Source organism: Enhydra lutris, unplaced genomic scaffold, assembly GCF_002288905.1.
Source record: "Enhydra lutris kenyoni isolate GAN:26980312 unplaced genomic scaffold, ASM228890v2 scaffoldscaffold1, whole genome shotgun sequence".
Taxonomy (NCBI): Eukaryota; Metazoa; Chordata; class Mammalia; order Carnivora; family Mustelidae; genus Enhydra; species Enhydra lutris.
The window spans coordinates 90,270,671-90,296,519 of NW_019154085.1; the positions used below are offsets into that span (position 1 = coordinate 90,270,671).

The following is a 25,849-nucleotide window of genomic DNA, read 5'->3' on the forward strand; positions in this document are numbered from 1 at the left end:
TCCAAGGACATATATTTGTCTTATGCAAATATTTAACAACTTATAAAATGGAAAATTTCTATATTTTTTCCTCTAATGTGGTTCCTTTTGTCTTTCGTTTCCTCTGTCTCCTCTTTCCCTTTTTCTCTTTTTCTCTCTATCCCACCCCTCTTTATCTGTATCTCATTCTTTTGTCCTTTTCTCTGTTATTTTAGTAGGTCCACTAATATATAAGAACTAGAGCTTTTCACTTATCACTCACCTCATATGTAAAAGGAAAAGGTGTTCAAAATATTTTTCTTTTCTTTTTTTTTTTTAAAGGTTTTATTTATTTATTTGACAGACAGAGACCACAAGCAGGCAGAGAGGCAGGCAGAGAGAGAGGAAGGCAAACAGGCTCCCCGCTGAGCAGAGAGCCCGATGTGGGGCTCGATCCCAGGACTCCAAGAACATGACCCGAGCCGAAGGCAGAGGCTTTAACCCACTGAGCCACTCAGGCGCCCCTATTTTTCTTTTTTTATCTTATATGTTCAAACATTCATCTGGGGTGTGGTTGACATGCCATTACTAAGTTACACTTTGAATATAAACTACAGTTCCCCCACCTCACAGATGTCTTGGTAGGTTCCTCATGAGGTGTACATCTGTGGTCTGCAGGCACTGCACCTAATATTCTGTGAAAGATAAATTGCCCCAAAGTTAATTTACTTTCATCTCAGAAGTGATATCCCATCTGTCATTTCTATGTGTTTGTGTCTCTAAGTTAAAATGATCATTGCACATTAAGTTTTGAAGAGATTGCTTTAGTTTCATGAGTATCTCAAGTGAATGTCCATCTCCTTGCAGCTTTACTAGGTAATTTCTGAGGTTTGGATTATTATAAAATCATTGTCTATTTAATGTGAATGACCTTCACCTTTAGAGCACCTCAATTTCACAAGTACATTACATTACTGTAAAGGATATACTGTCAATGTGAATACCATGCATTTCTTATGTGATTATGGTATTATACATACTAAAGAAATTATCCAGATAATCTACATGTTCTTGGACATGTTTCAAGCAAAGAATGAGGAGAACTTCCTGAACTGATTTATATTTATCAGATTATAAATTCTCTAATCAAACACTCTATTTGATGAATATGAGTTGCAGGAATTGAAGAAAGAATGGGAACGTTCTAGGATGACTTTGGTACAAGATAATTCAGTGTTTCAGAGGGCATTCAAATATTTTTATCCATCATTATTTTATGTATTCTGATATAGAAGTTCTAAAATAATCATGACAGATAGAATTGTTAAAGCTGATTAGGAAAGTCATTTTACACATGCAGATTTTGTAAGGCCATTGCCAAAGTAAAGTAGAAATTTGATGTAATTAGTCATATAATTTAGTCTTGAAACCTGCTGTGGTAGAAAGAGCAGGGGATTCTGGCTTGAGTTTCAAGACAGGCTGTCAAAACTGATCAAATCCACCATATAATTGCTCAGCACTTTGCTGTACATTGCCTAGGTTAAAAGAGCATATGGTGTAGTTTCTCTCAACTCAGATTGTTTTCAAAAGGGCAAAAATACTCTTGAATTAACTTCTTGTTTTTTTTTTTTTTTAACTTGAACTAAGACTTTATTCTAAACATCTCTCAGGCACAGCAAATTCCTAAACGATATAAATGACACCAAGCCAAACCAAAGATTTGCAACTGAATCTCCTCATGCTACCCAGAAAATGTTTAGACATATGTGATAGCAAATATCACAACAGCATACAATGGAACATATGTGAAAATAAGAGTCTGATGACTTAGATACAGTTTTGCTGCTTAAGTTTCCTCACAGGTTAAAAAAACAAGTTGTACTAATGATAAAGTTCCTCTTACTTCAAAGACATTGATTCTGGATTGCAGATTAGTTTCAGATTTAAAAAACCTCTTCAAGCAGAGACCCACAGATATAAGTCAGGTGGTCCATGAACCTGGCTGAGAAAATATTAACTTTTAACTAGACTCCAACTGAAATTTTGCATTCTATTCAATTATGAATGTGGAAGGGGGGTAGTTCTTTTACTCTTTTGGGGAACAGTCTCAACCATATTTCTCCCAAGGAATAAGACATTTCTAAAGCAAAGATACATATTTTCTTTTTTTTAGTATTTTTAGACAGCTATTCCTTACGTCAATTTCCTTTCAGAAATTGTTGTAAAAATTTATACCCAATAATTTCAGCACAGACTTGATGGATAATGGAACAGGTTGTCTAGAATTGATTTTGACTAAATTTTGCAATTTCTTCTAAATGCAATCCAAACCTCAAATGTTTGGATTTTTCTTTTCTTTGAAGGGTCCTCTGACCCTGATTTATGGTCATTGTTCTTTATTTTTATATTTGTTTATTTATTTATTTGACAGGCAGAGATCACAAGTAGGCAGAGAGGCAGGTAGAGAGAGAGAGAGAGAGAGGAGGAAGGAGGCTCCCTGCAAAGCAGAGAGCCTGACGCGGGGCTTGATCCCAGGACCCTGAGATCATGACCTGAGCCAAAGGCAGAGGCTTTAACCCACTGAGCCACCCAGGCACCCCTGGTCATTGTTCTTTAATGCCTTCTGTTTGGCTGTCCAAAAAGGGAAAATTTACTGCCAGCTGCACTAAATAAATGAGCTGGCTGATGATAGAATATATGTGATCTTTTATCTACATCGCAAATACAAATTAAATGCAAATTTAAAAATATGTATTGACCTTCAATTTTGATTTATTATGAATAAACTTTAACAAGTTCCAAAATCCATTAGGCAGTTTAAGTATAAAATATTATTAATATGCATTCCTACACATGGTCATATTTTTCTGCTTTAACTGTTTAACTTTGCTTCTGCTTTAGAAACTCACTTTTCTTTTGGGCTTTATCCTCATTCATTCATTCATTTGTTCACTAATTTGATGTACTACTTCCCTGTTCACAGATACAAGACAGAAGCTAGAATAATTTTGCTTTTGTAGTTTCATAGTCAAGTATAATATCTAATACACAGGGGATGCTCACTAAATAATTATTGAATGAAAGAGTTAATTTCTTGACCACAAAATGTGATTATACCCTCAGAATCCAACCCTTATTTGTTTTGTATTATATATCTGGTAACTTTTTTTTTTTTTTCTGTTTCTTTGACTTATCTCCAGATCTTGTGTTTTATTTTCATGTTGATGTTTAAGACTAGGCATACTGATCTATTCATGTACATCTCTTTAATAAAATATAATCCCTTTCATTTATCCAATAAATATTTGCACTTTTAGTCCATGATTCAACAGAATAAAATAGATAGGACATCTCCCTTGTCTTTTATTTTTGTTTATTTTTGTTTACATCCTCTCTGTCCAATAGATAGTAAGTTCCAGAGAGATACAAAGAGCTTAATTTTTTTGTATCTATTATTTAACAGTAAGTGCCAGTGAGAAGATTCCATTACTAAAAATTCAGTGGGGGAAGAGGAGTTAGCATATGTTGGCAACCCACTAATTGCCAGGCGTTTTACATTTGTTATTCCATTTAATCCTCACAATAAGGATTACTCAGACAGTTTAAGATACTTGCCTAGGATTACACACCTGGCATTTCAAGCAAAGATTCTGTTCTTTATTCTTCCATCCAGCTCCCTGCTTCTGTAAGGATGGGATATAATTCACCCTTTCCCTTCTTCCTAACTCTTTAAGCATAACATTTATATGATCTCCCAGTAATTACTATATTTTTCTCAATTACATTCTCATTTTTCCTTAATAGAAAAAAAAAAAAAAGAACTTTCTACTTATTATAGGTCATTGTAATGAAATTTCCCAAAGGGTACTAGAAGGAACCTGGAACATTGTATTAAATAACCGCAATAAATCTGGCCTCTTTTTTTGTTTCTGTTCACAAAGACAATTTCTTCAGTCACCCAAAGATTCTGTTAGTCTGCCAAAAAAGTTTTACCTCAGAGACTTAGAAAATTTAGAAAGGTGGGAGAGAATGAAAGATCATTTGGTTCAGTTATTTAATCATATGTATGAGGAAAAGGGCTCATTTAGATAAAATTATTCTTATGAGTATATAAAAATAACAAAAACTTGCTGTTTCCTAGAAGGATCCGATCATGTTCTGTGTTAGAGGTTTAAGACTGAAAACTTTTAGCCATAAAGACATGTTTGGGAGAGGTTTTGGATTTAAATGATTATGCTAAATTCTTTGTGGAAAATCCAGAAAAGTCAGACTGTACAGCCAACAAAAAAGGATAATATCCTACCTAGGGACATTGAATCCACCCAGAGCAGTGCAGTTATCAAAGCTTGATCTGTGGCTAAAGACTTAGTTACACATTTAAGCATAGAGAGAAGGGAAATTAAAACTTAAGGAGGGCATGTATTGCATGGAGCACTGGGTGTTTTATGCAAACAATGAATCTTGGATCACTACATCAAAAACTAATGGATTACTGTATGGTGACTAACATAGCGCAATAAAAATAATAAAACAAAATAAAATAAAATAAATCTTTGATTTTTTTTTTTTTTAATAAAACCACTATCTCTTGACTTCTGGTCTATATCATATCCCATCTCAACTGAACCCATCGTGTTTTTAGCAGCACAGTTTAATCTTAACAACATAGAAAACAAGATACCAATAAATACTGTACACAATCAGACTCAATCATCCGTTTTTTTTCTTTTATGAAAATATTCTGAGGTTCTTTCTATTATTTTTTACTAAAACACACAATCAAAATAACTGCTGTTATGTCTCAGTCACTGAATTTTATTGAGAATGAATAAAGTACTGTCTTTGAATTTGAGGAAATTAAAAAATTATATACTCAGCAAAATCATATGATCTCTTCTAATGATTTTTAATTAGTTTTCTTTAATGAAAATATGGATTGTTTTTTGATAAAATACAATTAAAAGCAAATTTAAACTTCATCTATTTTTAGAGAGGTATAATATTTACTTTCAATGAGATACAAATTGTCTGGCTTAACTTTATTCTCTCACAAATTGATTTATTTTCCTCAGGAAATGTTAACACTGAGATGTTAATTATTAATGGATTTTATCCATAGGAAACCTCTTTTTGTTTTCCGGGACAAAATAGCTCCTTAAAGATCATTTTAACCTCAATACTGCAAACAACTTTTACATCAAGAGCAAAGAAGACTCAAGGCTTTTGAATCAATTAATAACAAAGCCTGTTCTGAGAATCCATAATGTTTCTAGCATTATCTGTGATTATCAGGACAATTGAAGGGAATCTGATAAGTATAATTTTAAAAATTAAATATTAAAAAAAGTTCATAAAAATAGGAAGAAGTTAATTATCTTCATCTTAACTATACAGAAAATTAATAATAGATCTACACTTATTCTTAGATAAATTTAGCTCTTGTATTAAGACGATAATTATGCATCTTGACACTAAGCGGAGGAACATCTCTTGTTTTTTAAAAGATATAATTAATAACAAAAGTCAATAGGTAACAAAAAGACTTAATTTTAATGAAGAACCTCAGCCTGTTTCCTCTTCTTTTCATGGAGCCAAAAAATAAGGGCAAGAGCGAATTCATTTCCATAGTCTTAAATTCTGCTTCCTTCTTCTCCTGTTGTGGGTAATGATCAGTGAAATGGTAGGACTTTCAGGCATTCAGCAGAAAATAGGCAAATTAAAAAAAAAAAAAGCACACACACACACACACACACACACAGAAAAGAGATAAGGGGCATGGATGATCTACAAAATAATTAATTCACCTTTCAGTAATTGAGACGTGCCAAGCTTTTGTGAGAGTGAAGAAATAAGCAATAGGATAGAACTTTGTCTTTTTTCTGTGAAATAGTGGGTAGTTCGATTCTTTCAGAGCCTATTTGAACTGTCAGCCTTTGTTTCTTTCTTTATGTGAACATCAACTGAATTTGCAATTAGATATTATATTCCTGAATGTAATGACCAGATTTATTCACTTTTTGGTAAGAAATTTGTTTTGGTTTTAGGTGGGTACTTGTGTACACATGGGCCTCCCAAGGAAAAGTAATTGTCATTATTTGCATCTAAAACCTTCCCACAAATAACTTTGGGGCATAAGAGCATCCACTTAAATGGATATGACCTTCCTGGCACAGAATATTCACCTGAATCAGAATCTTTCAGCACAACGTGTTGTTATTGTTGATATGTATGCACTTAAGTGGGATGTTCTATGAATCATAACCAGAGTTTTCCCCATTTTAGAACAGGAGTTGACAAATATTTTCTGTAAAAGGTCAGAGAGTAAATATTTTAGATCTTGTCTATTGCAACTACCCAACTCCACTGTTCTAGAACGAAAGAAGCCATAGAGTGTATGTCTACAAATGCTTATGACTGTGTTCCAATAAAATTTTATTTATGATAACAGGTAGTGGACCAGAATTGGTCTGCAGGTCATAGCTTGCTGACCCATTATCTAAAACACAAGTGGAGACACACTCTAAAAGAACTATAATTTTAAATAATCCTTTATGCCCATTCCATAGAATCAACATTTTAAGACAAAGGCAAAAAATAATGGTGAGAAAAAAAAGTCCAAAGAAAGAAAATATAAGCCATTAATAATTTCTAAATAATATTCTCTGGCCTTTCCTCAGATATGTGTGCGTGTGTGTGTGTGTGTATGTGTGTGTGTGTGTATGCACTCATACACATTATTTCTATGTAAGAATGTTCCACATTATTTTAAAATATCAAATTAAATGATATAATATTTTAAAATTGTTTCCAGTAAATATTTGATGCCTATTGTGAGCTAAGTGTATTGCTAAGCCAAGAAGTAAATTCTAAATGTAAAATATCTGTATTGCAACCTGTTGTAGTTAATAGTTGGTATCTAACATAGCTATTAAGGTGATTGGCTAATTCGAACGATAAATGGAAAAATAGATATCTCGATTACATAGGGAATTCAGCACATTAATACATTCTGTACTCTAACATTTAGATATTATAGAAGTTCATTTCCATGAGATATTACATTTTAAATGGAATGCTCATGGTAGAGTTCCAAATATCAAAAGTTAATTATTGTTATTATTATTTTAGAGAGAGGGAAAGGTAGGAAGGGACAAAGGGAAAGGGAGAGAGAGAATCCTAAGCAGGTTCCATGTCCAGTGCGGAGCTCAATGCAGAGCTTGATCTCACAACCCTGAGATCATGCATGACATGAGCCAAAATCAAGAGTCAAATGCTTTACTGAGTGAGCCACTTGGGCACCCCAAAACTTAATTTTAATGAACTAAAAACAACATTTTACTTGTTTTACATAGAATTTCACTTATATATTTTACTTTACTGGTAGATATTTAGTGTCATACGTTAGAAATTTTGCTTCAGTATATTTTTTGTGTCTCTGTGTCTATGCGTTTTCAACACTAAAATCATTTTAGTATTATAGTAATTGACTCTGTACTTAGGTAGCCACACTTTCTTTCCCATTTTCTTCTCTTCAAATTTTCTTTTTTTTTTCTTTTACTTCCACTTTTCTAACTGACCCAGACAATAAACATTAAAGATATGAAATATGGTCTCTTATTTATTATTAAAGTTCCCATTAAATCCCATGTACTAATAAATGGTTTTGATAGTTTCATCCAACTTCTTATCAGGATAATCCTCAGTGAGGGCTACATGTAAGGATAAAAAGAGTTGGTAGGATTGAAAGTAAAATACAACTACCATGCCCTGAAAGTGTCTTGGGTTGGGAGGGAGTGAGGGGCAGTCAGATTAATAACCAAATGATATAGCATCTCTAACCATCATCAAGGTCAAGGTCTAAAGGGATGAAGACAAGTTAAAGAGGGGAGGTCCTAGGCTTACTTCATTATTAGTTCACAGCAGAGATTATATTGCCATCACACAGGCAACAGCCCCAGGGGAGTCTGTCCCATGTAACATGAAGAAGAGCAGAACAGTGCATCCCATCAACCCTGGCACTGGCTCTCTACAGTCTGGGAGGCAGGTTTTAACAAGCACCCCTCCCCTGAGGATCTGTAGACACCAAGGAAAGCCTACCCTCCTAAAGGGAATGTTAAGGTTCTCTTGAGGCAGAAAGGCCAAGGTTAGGTCCACAGCCTGCTGGCAAATGAAATGAAACTAATAAAATGAAACTATTGAACTATTGAAATGAAACACCACTCAACTGATTCTCAGTACTTTTAGGCAAGTGAAGAATATCTACGTATCTGGAGCAAACAGCTGCCTTAAGTACAGGAATTACTAATGCGTAATGATTCAAGTTAGGAACCGAATAGGGACTGACACATGGTGATTAGAGGTAATACAGGAAGCTGTATGCACAGCTGTATACACAGTGCTTTTTACTTTTCAAAGCATTTTACAATGAATGACAGATTAATGTATAAACTCCATTAAAACAATAAAAAAGTAGCTTTTTTCTACCCAGATTGGTCTCACTATTTAAATAATTCATTATATTTACAACACCATTATTAGTTATTTTCTCAGGGGGGCTTTAACGTTTCTTGTAAGCCAAAGAATGTATTCTGACTAAACAAACAAACAAACAAAAGCATGGTATATATATTTTTCAATCCTGATTTTCATTTTTTTTTTTTAGCTTTCGGAGGAAAAATTCCTTTATGTCTGTGTACAATTGCTAGTCTTCTAACTGCAAGTATTTAGTCACAGTGAATTCATTTAAATATTGGGATAAATTCTACCATTGGTTGCCACATTTCCTTCAGGGCTCTGCATTTATTTATTTATTAGATTCCCCAAATTGAATGCTTGGTTTAAATAGCTTCAGGGAAAAAATACAATAAAATTGCATTAGTTAAAAATAAAACCAGCATCAGCAACATGAAAACATAACAGTAAAGCAGCATGAGCATATACATATAAACACAGTCATCATTTTAACACTCCATTGGGACAAGCCATATTACGAAGATAGATTGTATGCCAAGCCCCGAAGCTTAAGCAACTGGGACTCTAGGAAACCACAGGCGCCTGGAACTCCGGTTGGAAAGGTCATCACAAGCTCCTCAGAGAAATGCAGCTCTCCATCCAGGGGAAAATCAACAACTGTTAACAGAAGCAAATTTCATTTGGCAAGAGGTTAGGAGGAAATAAAACTCCACATTTTTTTTTTCCTGTTTTCTGGCAGAGGACAGCATTTCTAAACATCAACATACACCCAAGCCTAAGAGATATTGAAAAATGGTTTTGGGGTATTTTTAATTTATGTGAGGGAATTGGAGGAGACATGGAAAGGGAAAGAATATAAAAATGTGTGTGCATACTATGTGTGAGTGTGTGTGTGTGTGATGGTCTACTCGACTTTAATATAAACTTTGAGAGTTTGAGCTAATGAAATATATATATATATATATATGTATATTTGCACACACACACACACAAACGTATATATATCCTTGTAAATTTAAAGCATCTTGGAATTTTTTTTCTTTTTCTATTTATTGTCTCAATGCTCCCCAAGTGATCTATAAATATTGTGTATTTGAGCATTATCAGAATCTAGCGAAAGGTCTTTCTATGATTCCCAGTAGCTTTCAGGCTTAAATCCAAACCGTTTAGCAAAGCATGCAGGGCCATTCAAGGTCCAGGCTTTGCCCACCAGTCTAGTTTTCTCTTTCTCCCCTTCTCCATCTCACACTACACAGAATTTTATGAATGCTGCTAACAGTGCAGATTATCTTTTTTCCCATTCTACTTCTTCCCCTGCCCCTGCCTGACTCTTAATCATGAACAGAACTCTTTTCTTTTCCTCTGTTGTAAGAATCTATGGTACTGTCTCATTTTCATAAAAGACCAAATTTCACGATGACTTTGCAACAGAATAAAATGAAGATTACACTTTTTTGAAAAGAAATAGATTGAACAAAAGTACTTGAAACACAAAAACAAATATCGTTACTTCGTAATTGTTATATGAGCTGATTATTTATTTTTATTCTTACACTCTACATGAGAAAAGACTTGCAAAAAGGTAGAAATGGTACAATGATAAAGAAAGCAGTCTCTAAAGTTTAATTATGTGGGATAAATATCATCTCTGCTGCTTATCATCTGTATAAATATAGGCATATTTGTTTGTGGGTTTTGTTTCTGTGAAATGAGTTCTCTCAATGAGCAGTTTTGTTTATTTTTACTCAAAATCAAAAGAAACAGATGACTGATCTTTTTTCACTGGGTTTTAATTCATTCTAGTATGATGAATTTGAAGCCCAAGCAAAATCAAATGCCATATAAACTACTATTCACATGCAAGGTATATAAAATTGGAATTAAAAATAAAAACAGAAAAGTGTTAAATTGGTCTTGGAATTCTCCTTGGAGTTCTCTGTGAGTTAAAAAAAGCTCTGAATTCCTTCCACAGAGGGAAAAGATATATAATAATGTAAAATGCCACATAAAATCTGAGATCTTATAAATCTCTAAAGCTTATCCATGAATTCCTGAATATGCAAAAACCAGAATAAGAAACCCAATCCTATATAATTGTTTTATTTTAATCGAGTCTTAAAGAAAATTATGGACATTAATAGATGAAGTATAAATAGGAAGAGAGTCCAGGTTTGGGGAAATAATATAACTAGATCCAGAAGGGATACATTAGTGATATGTATGTAAGCATTATTAAAAAGAATTATTTCATCATTTAGATTTTGATATTTATGATGGTGTTGTTGTATTTCCTTCTTCAGACTATACCCTCATTTTAAACTTGTTATGATCTGGTTGATTGTGGTGTCAATTAATAGTATACCAATCTGTAGAGGTTTAGACATGAGTAGTTTAGGAAGAAGAAAAGAAAAGCTTCAGGGAAACATCACATTTGTATTTAGATTTATAAGATAAATGTTTGTTTAGAATAAGAAAACAAATGAGTAGATTCACTTATGAAGTACAAATAGACAAACCAAACAATACCAGGCGAAGCAAAGAAAATGCAAATGGAATTATTAAAAAAAAAAAAAAACAAACACAGACAATAGCAGCATAGTCTCCCTTTCATCAATGCCACCTTGATTTGTGTAGCCACAATTTATTTCCAGCGGTAAGTAACATTGAGCTAAAAGTCTTAGATTCTACATGTAAAGTCCCCATACTGCTGGATCACAGGCAACCCCTTCTCCCGAAGCAGCAGTTTACCTTTTGCAAGTTTCTTTTTTGAATCAGGTTAATCTATCTAGATTTCTGAGTTTACATAAATCTTTTTGAGAATTTCCCATTAGGTCATTGGGTTAATGATCTAACATGACTTTAAAGAACTAGATCTTTGAAACCAAATTCAAAATATGTTTAAAAGAGCCGAAGCATTACTTTGACAATAAGTGGTTAAACATAGAATTCCTTTCATTATTATTGATATTTTTGAGGCAACATAGTACCTGAAGAAATAAAGGATGGGAAGAGGAATAGAAATATACTATTGGATTTGGTATATACCATTTTATTTTATTTGAGCTAATAAAGTGTTTCCTCAATAAAGGTAATTTTAAATGTAAAATATGTTATTTCTTCTCAAAATTTCCTTACATATAACAGTCCTGTTTCTTTATTTGTTTAACATGCTTATTATTCCAGAAATAATCTAAACAATAACCTGGAAAGATAAAATACTATAAAGATGAAGAGGAAGGACTTTTTTAAAAGGGCAGAAAAAGAGTTAGCAGTGTAAATAAATCTGAGGGTAAGATTGATCCAAATAAATACATATATGAAAAATGATTCATAATTTTGTCTCTAAATTCTAAGAAACTATTGCAAAGAGAGAAGCGTGATGAATTTCAGGATTATTCATGAATATCCATAAGGTGGACTTACAAAGAAGGAATACTAATTTGCACAAGAGAGTAAAATTAGTACTAATATTGAAGCAAAAATAAAACCAAATTTTCCCTACAGCTTTTCAGAAGTAGATTCAAAAGCAAAAGAAAATGTAGTTTTGCCCTACTGTCCACCTCCCCCAAGGAAAAAAAAAATCCACTAGGGAAAACACAATGAAAATGTGTATCTTCATCTCTTCATTATAATGGGATATTAATAGGATTAAATTAAATAGGATATTAATTTAATTTAATATTTAATTAAATAGGATCTTAATACACATGATGTTTATTTACATTATATGTACATATACATATGTTAATACATGTAATGTATTATAGCAGTTGTTACCTTGCAAGGATGCTAGCCCAAGAATCTTACTTTTCAAGGAACTGGAAAATCAAGATATTTTTATAGGAAATCTTCAGATTTTTAAGAGGTCAATAGTATGTTTGCCAAATTAAACATACTGAAGGACAGATTCAATATATGAGCTGCCAGTCTTCAACTCTTATTTTACAGAATATAGAAAAATCAATAGACTGTACCTTCCATTATTAAATATTTGGAATCACTGAGTGACAATTACCTGAAATACAACTTTTATACATGATTGAGCTCATACTGCAGGTTATAAAATTCAGCTGAGCCAAAGTTTGTATTTTGTTTTCAAGGAAGTTTAAGTAGTCAGTGAAAGAAAACAGCCATTTCACTGTTGCATGACAGCTGGCCTCCTCACCATGGAATCACTTTAGGTTTTGGAACTCCATTTGATTTGTCTCCTTTGTTCTTCCTGAATATTGAAATCACATAAGATTCTCAAATTACATTTAAAAAGACTCTAGGTTTGAAACTTCACAATATTTTGTTTATGAGACCTGTCCCGGCATTCTTTACCAGTGTAGTAGTTAGGCTGTACTGCTAAGTAGTACACTCTGCAGATAACAAATTAAATATGGTGGAAGTTTGCTGTATCACATTCCATATATATCTCTTGAATGTGCACAGACTGCACCATCTTTGTTGATTGTGTGTGTGGAAGCAAGTATTTTTGTTTATTTATTTTAGATTTTATTTGTCAGAGAGAGAGAGACTGCACACAGGTAGGGGGAGTGGCAGAGGGAGAGGGAGAAGCAGACTCCCCACTGAGTAAGGAGCTCAATGTAGGACTCAATTCCATGACCCTGGGATTGTGACCTGAGCTGAAGGCAGAAGTTTAACCAACAGAGCCACCCAGGGATCCCCACAAGAATTTTGTTTAATCATGAAGACTCTATATACCCAAAGTCAGAATGATTTGCAAGACTAGAAAAGTAGAAAAAGTCTCTTTTTTGGAAGGAAGCCATCCTAAACCCAATGCCTTTGCTGTAAGTTGGGTGTGATGAGTAGAAGTGCTCTTTGCAGTTGTTACTTTTAAAAATTAGTCCTATAAGAGAGAGAATCTTAAGCAGGCTCCACACCCAGACCAATGCCAGGATCAATCTCCTAACTCTGAGATTCATGATCTGAATCAAAATCAAGAGTCAGATGCTTAGCTGACTGAACACTCTGGCACTCACAATCTCCATAGTTTTACCCTTTCCAGAATGTCATAGTTGGAGTCATATCTTATGTAGTGGTATCTTATGTAGTCTTATCTTACATAGCCTTTGTAGATTTCTTTCTTTCAGTTAGTAATTTGCATTTACTGTTCTTCCACATCTCTTCATGGATTGATAGTGCATTTATTTTAGCACTATATGATAATCCATTGTTTGGATGTACCAGAGTTTATCTACCCATTCCTCTACAGAAGAATATCTTGGTTGCTTCTAAATTTTAGTATGAGTAAAGGTATTATAAACAACAAAAAAATTAGTCCTATAGATTTTCTGTGAATTGGAACAGGTATATTCTATCCAATGAACTTCTTTATTCCTACTCATTTTATTTATTTTTGTTGCTGTTGTTACTGCTCTAGAAACACTTAAGAAGTAGAAGTAAGTCTACTTTGTGCATCTTCATGATACTGTATCACCTGACACAGTTTTTGAAAGTTTATAAATTGAGAAAAATTCAAGAAGTGAATATTTATATCATAGAAAATAACAGCAAAAATAACAAAATTTTGTAGTTAAAATAATTACTTACCATCTTACTTATTTACTTATTTACTTACATTCCTGATATGCAATTCATTCCTCACAACAACCCTGTAGACTCTTTGCTTTCTAGGTAAACACACAGAGATCTAAAAAGATTAAGTAACTGCCTTGGTGATATAAATGATATTGTTAGCTTTGATCTCAAGTAAATTTAATCATAACTCATAACCACATGATTCCTACAAAACCAGCTTTAAGTAGTGGGTAATGCACCTGAAACTATTACAAATTGGTCATAATGAGATTAATTGCTATTATAGATGCAATGTAGATAAATTATTGAATATAGCTATATGAAATAATCAATAAGTTTATTAGATTAAAACTTCTATTTAGAAAAATACATAGTAAAATCTATTTTACAACAGAATTTGGAGATACTGGTTAATATGACATTTCATAATATTATATATTAATAAAAATTTAAAATACTGTTAATGATAGCCATATTCAGTTGTTATGCTGTAAAAACTCCATATCCCCAATATTTATGTTCCTTTATTCTTGCTTATGCAAGAATTTAACCTGTAGAATTTAACCTATATTTTTGAGGTTTTGAGGAATACTATTAATTCAAACTGTATGAATTATGAATCGATAAGTTGAAATTGAATGTGTAGTACCTCATTAAATTCTTATATGTGCCTGTTCTCATTCTAAGATTGAAATCTTATGTCCTAAAGAATTTGCTTATTATCTGGAGTTTTTTGTTTGTTCTTTTACAAAAATTTGGACATTGTTCTTCAAAGATATTGTTAACCAGAAAGCACTTATGATTTTTTGGTTATTTACCTCTTACTAGTTTGAAAGAAGTTGTCTAAAGGAATGTCAAAAGACCAACCAAAGTCTAAACATTTAGTGTAGAATGAGTGTGAAATCTCTTTTATATGCCATGGCAAAAAGCCCTTAAAGATCTCATTCTTGAGTTTCTAATACAAATCACAAGAGAGTATCTACATATCTTCCTTTTTCCCAATGTATGTGGCACTTTCAGGAATACTGTGGGAGGGAAGAAACATCTTTTCCTCTAATCATTAACATTTCTAAAATGAATTTGCAAATATCAGACAGTATTATAGCTATTAAACAACTAAAGTGAAAATATATTCTCTCTGGCAGCATACTAATGCCTGAAAAGAAAAAGAAAGTGAAAAAATTATCATCAAGTAAAATAATAATTTCTTTCCTATCCTTCTCCCTCTGCCTCTCCCTCCCTCATTTCAATTTAAGAGATTCATTCTCCTGCTGGTTGTAACGGGAATGAATTTCAGTGCCATCCTGATGGAAATTGCATTCCTGATCTGTGGCGCTGTGATGGGGAAAAAGATTGTGAAGATGGTAGTGATGAAAAAGGCTGCAATGGGACATTACGACTGTGTGATCATAAAACCAAGTTTTCCTGTCGGAGTACAGGTACGTTGGTTCAGCTTCTACCTTGGGCTTCCTAGAGCTATAATCCTTTGGCCCAACTTCAGTGTATATCTTACCTGCATAAAAAGGGTTCTTGTGTTTCTAGTATGTTTGTTTCCATTATATGTGTGATAATAATACTAGCTGATACTTACAGAGAACTATCTATGGGCCCAACACAACTCTAAGGAATGTTTGCCATGAACTCATTTCATCATCCTAACTCACAGTGAAAAAAACTGAAGCCCAGAAGAGTTTTTAACATGCTCAAGTTAAAAAAAGGTCAAAAGAGCCTTATGGCAGAATTGGGATTTGAAACCGTGTAATCCAGATTCAGAGTCTGGAATTTCAGACTTCTGAAAGAGATAATTGTGCTTAATACACAGACAACATTCCTCTTTCCCCAGATAAATCCTCACCCTAAAATTCATGAAGATGAATGGAACGAAAAGGCAGAATTATATACATTTATTTTCAAGTACAGTAGATTCCTAAATTTAATCATGCTGTTGCTAGATTTCATTAAGATAAAGATGATGACTGTCTTTCAAACCTTTGAATTGTTTTGAAAGTCACGAGGCTTCTATTTTTTATGATGTTATTCTATTATTCTATTATGTCTATTAATCTATTATGTCTGGTCCATTTTGTTTTTCTACATAGAGTAGGTTCTATCTGACATAATAAACCAACTTGTTTATTTTCCTCTCAATATCACATGATGAGTTGAAGTTTAGAGAAAAATATATTACAATAACTATAGTAGTATAATTTTTGAAATGGATTATATCATTCACCAAATAATCCATGGAAACAATCCCTATAGATTTCAGGATATATTATGGAATCATCTCTGGGATGTGGTGAAATTGCTCTTTGAATTGCCTAATATCTGGTGATTCATTTTGCTCCTTATTAAGTATTTCAACCAAAACATAGAAATGAAAAGTTATCACAGCTGTGATTAAGCAAACACACTGGAAATCACATGGCCCATGGACATCTAAAGATATAAAAAGAAATTGTGTTTCTTTATTTGGACACACTTCCTGTTTGTAATTAAGCATTTAACTAAGAAATAAAGAGATAAATATAAGCTAGCATAAGCATAGAGAAATAAACACTCCTGAGGATCATTCTTTATGTTTTCAAAATGGTTACTTTTGTAACAATAGTTTTCACAATTATGTGACTCTTCTCAATTGTTACATTAAGTGTCTTAGTTTTGGGGTTATTGATTTAAAAATGTGACTTTAAATTTAGAAATTATCTTTTTGGAACATACTATATTGATTAAAATTTCATAGATAATAACTTGATAAATAATAATGAAGGGAGGAAAAAATTTTTCTATACCCACATCAGATTCATTGACTGGGGCCCTTACAATTAGACAGATAATAGATAGTTTAATAAAAAAAAAGGGGGGGGGGAGAAAAAGCAAGTTTATATATACATGCATCTTACATGCATGTGGGAAAACTCAGTGATGAGTAACTCCAGGGGCTGGTTAGAACTTGGGCTTATAGAATCTTAGCAATAATAGTAAATTTGTGGAAAGGTGTCCAAAGAACAGAAAAGAACTTCAAGTTTGTAGGGATGGGAAGTTGTAAGTAGATGAATATATCTGAGAACTAATGGAAGATAAGGGCTAGTTAATAAAATGTGTGCAGGTCCATCTAGGCACTGATTTTTTATTTTCTTCATAGCCATACAATTTCCCTAAAAAAGGATTTATGGAAGTCCTCATTTCTCAGAAGTTTTATGCTTATAGTCATATAAAGGAAGCTATAAGAAGGCTTCTTTCTACATCTTTTGAACTTCATATGCTTTCAGCTCAAAATAATACTTATGTAAAAATAGCATATTTGTGGGTAGTGTACTTTGACCCTATACACTGGGTATCTTTGGAAAATTGGGTTCTGAGAGATAATTTTATGTGTATTGATTGGGATTTGGATTATCCATGTAATAATGTTTTTAATGAAACATCACATGTATGTATCAAGTAATCATCAGGTTAATCAAAACTTAATGTAAAAAATCAGAAGTGAAATCAAATTTATGTTGCATTATCAAAGGGAAATACAGTATAACATGGTGACTATAGTTGATAAAACTGTATTATGCAACTGAAATTTGCTAAAAGAGGAGAATTTAAGTGCTCTCACACACACACAAATAATAAATAAATAAAAATTAAAAATTGGGGCACCTGGGTGGCTCAGTTGGATAAACATCTGGCTTTGGCTCAGGTCATGATCTCAGTCAGGGTCCTGGGATCAAGCCTGGCATTGGGCTCCTTGCTCAGCGGGAAGTCTGCTTCTCTAGCTCCCTTTGCCTGCCACTCCCACAGCTTGTACTCACTCTCTTTCTCTGTCAAATAAATAAATAAATAAATGCAAAATGTGAAATGTAATAATTTAACCCTCAATCTGATTCTAATTTGATCTGTGGCTTCAATATAGTAAACTATAATGTATCAAATATTTGAGGAGTCATAACTCATAATTACATATGAATATTTACAAACATTTCAGGTATTAAAGATAACCTTAAATATAAATATTGGATTAAATATATGTATATGTCTATGATGTTTTGAAATTTTAAATTTTACTTTAATTAAATTATTAGCATTAAAAGCTTAAAAACTTTTAAACTACTCAAGATGCTAAATTCAGTGTTCATATTTATTTTTCAAAGACTTCCAAATGCTAGCTTAAACATTTAAAAATTTTCAGGATAATCAGTTCACATTAGGTGGTCACAATGGCTTTTCCTTTATACGTAAATTGCTATCATCAGAGTAAAAGTGTAGGCACCTTAATAAGTTACTTTATTCCTGCAAAGAATAGAATGTGACCTAAATTAAAACTATAATACAATCATCAATATTTAGGAGCTAATTAATTAATTAATTAAAATAAATATTTAAGAGCTTCTAATTTCAAAGGACCTATCTTTGACCAAAAACTATACTCTCTCATACCTGGTCCCTTACTTCCAACCAACGAGATGCAGTTATATTATTGATGAGGGATCAGGGAGAGAAATTTCATGTCTACCTCTCATGGAAAAGAAACTCACAGATACATTCTTCATATTGGACAAAAGAAAATAATATTGATATTATATAATGATGGCAAGATTATGGGGAAAAGAGGCCCTCCACCTGCTGGTAAGAATATAAATTTGGTCCAAACTTTTCATTTCTAGAAATTCATGTAAAGAACAGCAGGAGTATATGAAGATATCTACAAAAAGATTTTCAGTGCAACATTTTGTTTTAAAGGCCCCCAAAGTAGAAATAATTCATTGTCCATGTTTAGGGGAACTACTTAATACTTAAGTGCATTGACACAATGAGCTAGTCTAATGTCATTGAAAAGGCATAAGAAAAAATTCATAAAGATGGAATTTTAAATTCAAACTTTGAATCCTTTCTCTGCTATGAAAAACACATAAAGATGGTAAAAAAATATATAACAGGAGAAAATGAGAGAGATATGGTCATATTGACCAACAAAATATATCTCTGATGAACTGAAGTAAATGGAATAACAAATGGTGGAGCTGGGTTGAATCTGGATGCCTGATTGGATTAGATTTGGAGATGAGTAGAGATGAACAGATGTTCAGATCTTAGGTTTAATGGGAAATAAAGCTATCCCACATGAAGTTGGGGACTGGAACCAGGCACACTGCTGAAAATCAGACACTGGAATTGGACTCATTTGCTCTTAAAAAGAGGGGATTAAGGGGCGCCTGGGTGGCTCAGTGGGTTAAGCCTCTGCCTTCGGCTCAGGTCGTGATCTCGGGGTCCTGGGATCGAGTCCCACATCGGGCTCTCTGCTCGGCGGGAAGCCTGCTTCCCTCTCTCTCTCTGCCTGCCTCTCCGTCTACTTGTGATCTCTCTCTGTCAAATAAATAAATAACATTTAAAAAAAAAAAGAGGGGATTAAGAGGGACATGTATTGTATGGAGCACTGGGTGTGGTGCATAAACAATCTTGGAACACTGAAAAAATAAAATTGAGTTTAAAAAAAAAAAAAGAGGGGAAAAAATTACTGCTTGTTGCTTCCTAGGATGGTTCCTTCAATGAAGTAGCATACCTAGAGAGATTGGATAATGTAGGCATGGCAATCATGTCAAGCCTCTGGCTAGCTTAAGGACTGAAAGTGATAAGACAAATACAGGATGTATTTTTGAACCAAGAGTAGGGGTAGTGATGGAGTGAGCTGAACTAGAAGAAGCAACACCTGTACACAGTGATGAGTAAACACATGAAGTCAGAGAGAAAATTGAAAACTCCTATTCAAGATGAGATTGAAGAGAAATTTCTAAAATCCACGAAGATAACCATCTCTAGTAAAACAAGCCATCAAAAATCAATCATAAAATGAATTTACTCAAGATTAAGTGAAAATGAGATGTTTAAATGACCGATCTAAAAAAAAAAAAAAAAAAAAAAATGTTTGGGATCCTCAAAGATAAAAAATGGAAAAAATGGAAAAGAATATCCCTAAATTGAACAAGAATATATATATATGGATATATATATTCTTGTTCAATTTAGGGATATTCTTATATAGATAAAGATATAAGCAGAAAAATTATAATAGAAAATGGTGGAAAATGATAAATATTAGACTTGAGAATGAAATACACCAACATGGAACTTTAAATAAACTCTAGGCTGGACACAGAGAAAACAAATTTGAAAATAATAATATACAGTTTATTCAGAAACATCATGGAAAAAGAAAAGAGAAATAAAAAAGAAAGAGCGGTTAAGATCTATGTTGTAAAGCTACAGCAGATACTTCAAGAAATTCCATGAGGGAATATAGGTATTAACAGAAAGAAACACAGAACACACACACACACACATAGGATAACTAAGTGGCTGAAAAAGCTAAGATTTCCCTAAATTGAAGAACTTGATTCCTCATAAATAATTAATTCTTTTATTAAAGTAGTGTATCACATTGATTGATTTGCGAATGTTGAACCAACCTTGCAGCTGAGGAATAAATCCCACTTGGTTGGGGTAAATAATCCTTTTAATGTACTGTTGGATCCTATTGGCTAGTAGTTTGGTGAGAATTTTTGAGTCCATGTTCAGCAGGATATTGGTGTGTAGTTCTCCTTTTTGATGGGGTCTTTGTCTGGTTTTGGAATCAAGGGATTGCTGGCATCATAAAATGACTTTGGAAGTTTTCCTTCCATTTGTATTTTTTGGAACAGTTTCAGAAGAATAGGTATTAATTCTTCTTTAAATGTTTAGTAGAATTTCCCTGAAAAGCCATCTGTTCCTGGGCTCTTCTTTCTTAGGAGATTTTTTTGATTACTGCTTCAATTTCCTTGCCAGTTATGGGTCTGTTCAAGTTCTCTATTTCTTCCTGGTTCAGTATTGTAGTTTATACATCTCTAGGAATGCTTCCATTTCTTCCAGATTGTCTAATTTGTTGGCATGTAGTTACTCATAATATATTCTTATAATTGTTGATTTCTTTTATATGGTACTTTCAGTAGATGCAGAAAAAGCATTTGACAAAGTACAACATTCTCTCTCAATTAAATTCTTCACAGTATAGGGATAGAGGGTATACACCTCAATACCATAAAGGCCATCTATGAAAAACCCACAGTGAGTATCATTCTCAATGGGGGAAAATGGACAGCTTTTCCCCTAAGATCAGGAATACAGCAGGGATGTCTACTATCACCACTGCTATTCAACATAGTACTAGAAGTCCTAGCCTTAGCTATCAGACAACAAAAAGAATTAAAAGACACCCAATTTGGCAAAGAAGAAGTAAAACTCTCACTCTTTGCAGATGGTATGATACTTTATGTGGAAAACCCAAAAGACTCCATTCCAAAACTGCTAGAACTCATACAGGAATTCAGTAAAATGTCAGGATATAAAATCAGTGCACAGAAATCAGTTGTATTTCTATACACCAACAGCAAGACAGAAGAAAGAGAAATTAAGGAGTCAATCCCATTTACAAATGCACCCAAAACCACAATATACCTAGGAATAAACCTAACAAAAGAGGCAAAGAATCTGTACTCGGAAAACTATAGAATACTCATGAAAGAAATTGAGGAAGACACAAAGAAATGGAAAAATGTTCCATGCTCACGGATTGGAAGAACAAATATTGTGAAAATGTCTATGCTACCTAAAGCAATCTACACATTTAATGCAATCCCTATCAAAATACCATCAACTTTTTTCACAGAAATCGAACAAATAATCCTGAAATTTGTATGGAACCATAAAAGACCCTGAATAACCAGAGGAATGTTAAAAAAGAAAAGCAAAGCTGGTGGTATCACAATTCCAAACTTGAAGCTCTACTGCAAAGCTGTAATAATCAAGATGGTATGGTATTGGCACAAAAACAGACACATAGATCAGTGGAACAGAATAGCCCAGAAAAAGACTCTCAACTCTATCTAATCTTTGACCAAGCAAGAAAGAATGTTCATGGAAAAAAGACAGTCTCTTCAAAAAATGGTGTTGGGAAAATTGGACAGCAACAACATGCAGAAGAACAAAACTGGACCATTTCCTTACACCATGCACAAAAATAGACTCAAAATGGATGAAAGACCTCAATGTGAGACAGGAATCCTTCAAAATCCTTGAGGAGGTTATAGGCAGCAACCTCTTTGACCTCATTCCCAACAACTTCTTCCTAGACACATTGCCAAAGGCAAGGGAAGCAAGGGCAAAAGTGAACTACTGGAACTTCCTCAAGATCAAAATCTTTTGCACAGCAAAGGAAACAGTAAATAAAACAAATACAACCAACAGAATGGGAGAAGGTATTTGCAAATGACATATCTGATAAAGGGCTAGTATCCAAAATCTATATAAAGAACTTATCAAAATCAACATCCAATGAACAAATAACCCAATCAAGAAATGGGCAGAGGACTTGAACAGACTTTTCTTCAAAGAAGACATCTAGATGGCCAACAGACACCTGAAAAAGTGCTTAATATCATTTGGCATCAGGGAAATACAAATCAAAACCACAATGAGATACCACCTCACACCAGTCAGAATGGCTAAGATTAACAAGTCGGGAAATGCCAGATATTGGCGAGGATGAGGAGAAAGGGGACTCCTCCCACCTTGTTGGCGGGAATGCAAACTGGTGCAGCCACTCTGGAAAACAGTATGGAGGTTCCTCAAAAAGTTGAAAATAGAGCTACCCTATGACCCAGCAATTGCACTATTAGGTATTTACCCCAATGATACAAATGTAATTTGTAGGGGTAACTGTACCCCAATGTTCATAGCAAGAATGTCCACAATAGCCAAACTATGCAAAGAGCCCAGATGTCCATTGACAGATAAATGGATAAAGACTATGTGGTGTGTGTGTGTGTGTGTGTGTGTGTGTGTGTGTGTATGTATATGTATGTATGTATATTCCAGCCATCAAAAATTGAAATCTTGCCATTTGCAATGGTGTGGATGGAACTAGAGGCTATTATGCTAAGCGAAATAAGTCATCAGAGAAAGACAATTATCATATTATCTTACTGATATGAGGGCTTTGAGAAATAAGGCAGAGGAAAATAGGGGAAGAGAGGAAAAAAATGAAGCAGGATGAAACCAGAGAGGGAGACAACCATAAAAGACTCTTAATCTCAGGAAACAAACTGAGGGCTCCTGGAGTGGAGGGGAGTAGGACGGATGGGGTGACTGGGTGATGGACATTGGGGAGGGTATATGCTATGGTGAGCTTTGTGAATTGTGTAAGACTGACTGATGAATCACAGACCTGGACCCCTGAAACAAATAATATACTATATGGTAATTAAAAAAATACATTCAGACTTTTGGGTAAAATTAATGAAATTAACCAAACTTCTATAAGTCATTTTGAAATTGCAGATCATCAGATACTGAAACTACCAGAAAGAAAATCAGATTATCTAAGAAGATTTTAAGAAATGCCACAAGAAAATGGAGTAATAAGAAGCTGAGGGAAAAACACTTTCAGGCTAATATTCTTGGTAAATATTCCAGGTAAAATATTATTCCAGATAATTTAGTAATACAAAGTACATGGGATTTTTCCACATAAAGCCTCACTAAGAAAATTATTAAGATAATAGGAAAATAGGATTTGGTGAGAAAATGAGAAAGAGAAGTTTAGGGACCAAAATAAAATATTGATGAGATTAACAACTACAACAAAACCAACCAAACAGTTTAATGATAAAAATGCAATCTTCACTAAAGATTTTGCAGTCTAAATATCTTACATTAAATAATATGCTATCGACTTCTATATAGCAAAAAATATAGGAACCATAATAAGAAAACTATATTAGAAGAATAAAATTTTACTCTTACCATAGTCCATAAAAAATCAAATGGAAGAAAAATAAGCAAGAATGTAGATCTAAAGAATTAATGCTTAGAACAAATTAATAAAAATATAGTTCTATTCTTAGAAGTCAAAAAAGATGAACCTTCTTTTACAAGGCTCATGATATATTTTTTTAAAATAACTATTTATTGTCACAAACAACTCAATAAATTCCAAGAAGTAGAAGTAATGCATACAAAATCTCCTGATCATAGTATAATAAAACTAATAATTTTGAAGAGTAATACCATCCCTGCATTTGGAACTTTGGTAATAAAAACACTCAATATCTTTATTCTAGAGACAATAAAACTGAAATTGTAGAAAGTTTAGAAAATAAAGATTTGTACATAGCAGAACATATGGAATATAAATAAAGAATTGCTAAAAGGAAAAATTCATAAATTTGCACATTTATATGCAATGTCCCAAACTCTTAGTCATTTTTTAACCTTTAATAACCTCAGAAGTATAAATGCTATAACACCAAAGACATCATCTGAAACTTCAATTATTTATATTTAACATATTGTTAGTTTTGTGAATCTTGAATAATTAATATTTAAGTTTGTTTCTACTAGTTTATAGTAGTTTGCCATCTTCAACTAGTGAAGCTGAAACAAAAAATAATATTAAAAGTGTCATACTCTAAATTAACAAAATTACATGTAATTAAGACCCAATTTATGAAAGTATAACAAATTTAGATAAACTTTCAAATAATATTTATGCTTGTAACATTTATATTTTTAAATTTATTAAAGGTTAAAACTGCTCTGAGACTTTAAGACACCTATATTTACACTAAAAAAATGAAATATGTATTTTTTAACAATATGTAGAAAAGACAATACTCATCAGTCATCCTTATGCTTTCTTCTATCTCTCAACTCTCTTGCAGTTAGATTCAGACCAGGTGACTAGTTCTATGGACTAATGGACTATATCACTTCCATACTAAAGCACTTAAGCTAGAAAGTCAAATATTTAGTGGAATTACATTTTTTTTTCAATATCAGATTGGTGATTATTAACAAGACCAATAATACCTTATGTTGGTGAGAGTAGATGAAGCAGACACTGATGTCACTAAATATTGATGAAACTATAAGGAAGGCCATTTGGCAATATGTATCTATGTTTAAAATGTGAATACACTTTCACAATTCCACCTCTAAAGCCTTATCCTACAAATAATGCATTGGAGGAGTGATGTGTACAAGATATTCATTTATATTATATTTTTTAAAGATTGGAATAATGCATTGGAGGAGTGATGTGTACAAGATATTCATTTATATTATATTTTTTAAAGATTGGAATAATGCATTCAATAAGCTTAACTCTAAAAGTATATAAATAGCCTTACCTGTACACCAAATAGTTGACAATGTACAGAAAGCATTCTCCATACACAAAAGTCAAATTAGAATTTAGCATCAAAAAGATTAGAAAGGCAGGGTGCCTGTGTGGCTCAGTTGGCTAAGTGTCCACCTTTGGCTCAGGTCATGATTCCAGGGTCTTTTGTTTGAACCCCATGTCAGACTCCCTGCTCAGTGGAGAATCTGGTTCTCCCTCTTCCTCTGCCCCTACCCCTACTCCTGCTCTCTCTCTCACTTTTTCTCAAAAAAAAAGAAAGAAAAATAGAAGACCATGAATTTGAAAATTAAAATCATACTTCAAAATAATCAAGATTAATAAAGAAGTCCTAATATATACATTTAAATATTTAGAACTGAATGACAAGGTATATACTGCACAATTAAATTTCTGTGAAAGCCTTTTTTTTTTGTAGACTTAATTTTTAGAACAGTTTTAGGTTCATAACAAAAGTGAGAGGAAAGAACAGAGTTCCCATATAGCCCCTGTTACCCCTACACACACAACTTTCTTTACTAACAGCATTCCACAACCATATGACTTACTGTAGTTGATGAACTTGCATTCCTACTTTGACATATCACCCAAAGTCCTTAATTTACGTTAAAATGTACTCTTGGTATCGTACAAACTATGGATTTGGACAAATGTGTG

General features: G+C 33.1%; 1 protein-coding gene across 1 annotated transcript in view; it reads left to right on the top strand.

Annotated features, from left to right (window-relative positions):
* LOC111140884 (LDL receptor related protein 1B) overlaps window positions 1-25,849 on the top strand; it is a 1,957,146-nt gene that overhangs the window by 1,226,609 nt on the left and 704,688 nt on the right. The window contains exon 22 of the mRNA XM_022493131.1: window positions 15,231-15,413. Coding sequence (XP_022348839.1) covers window positions 15,231-15,413 — 183 coding nt within the window. The remainder of the gene's footprint in view (window positions 1-15,230; window positions 15,414-25,849) is intronic.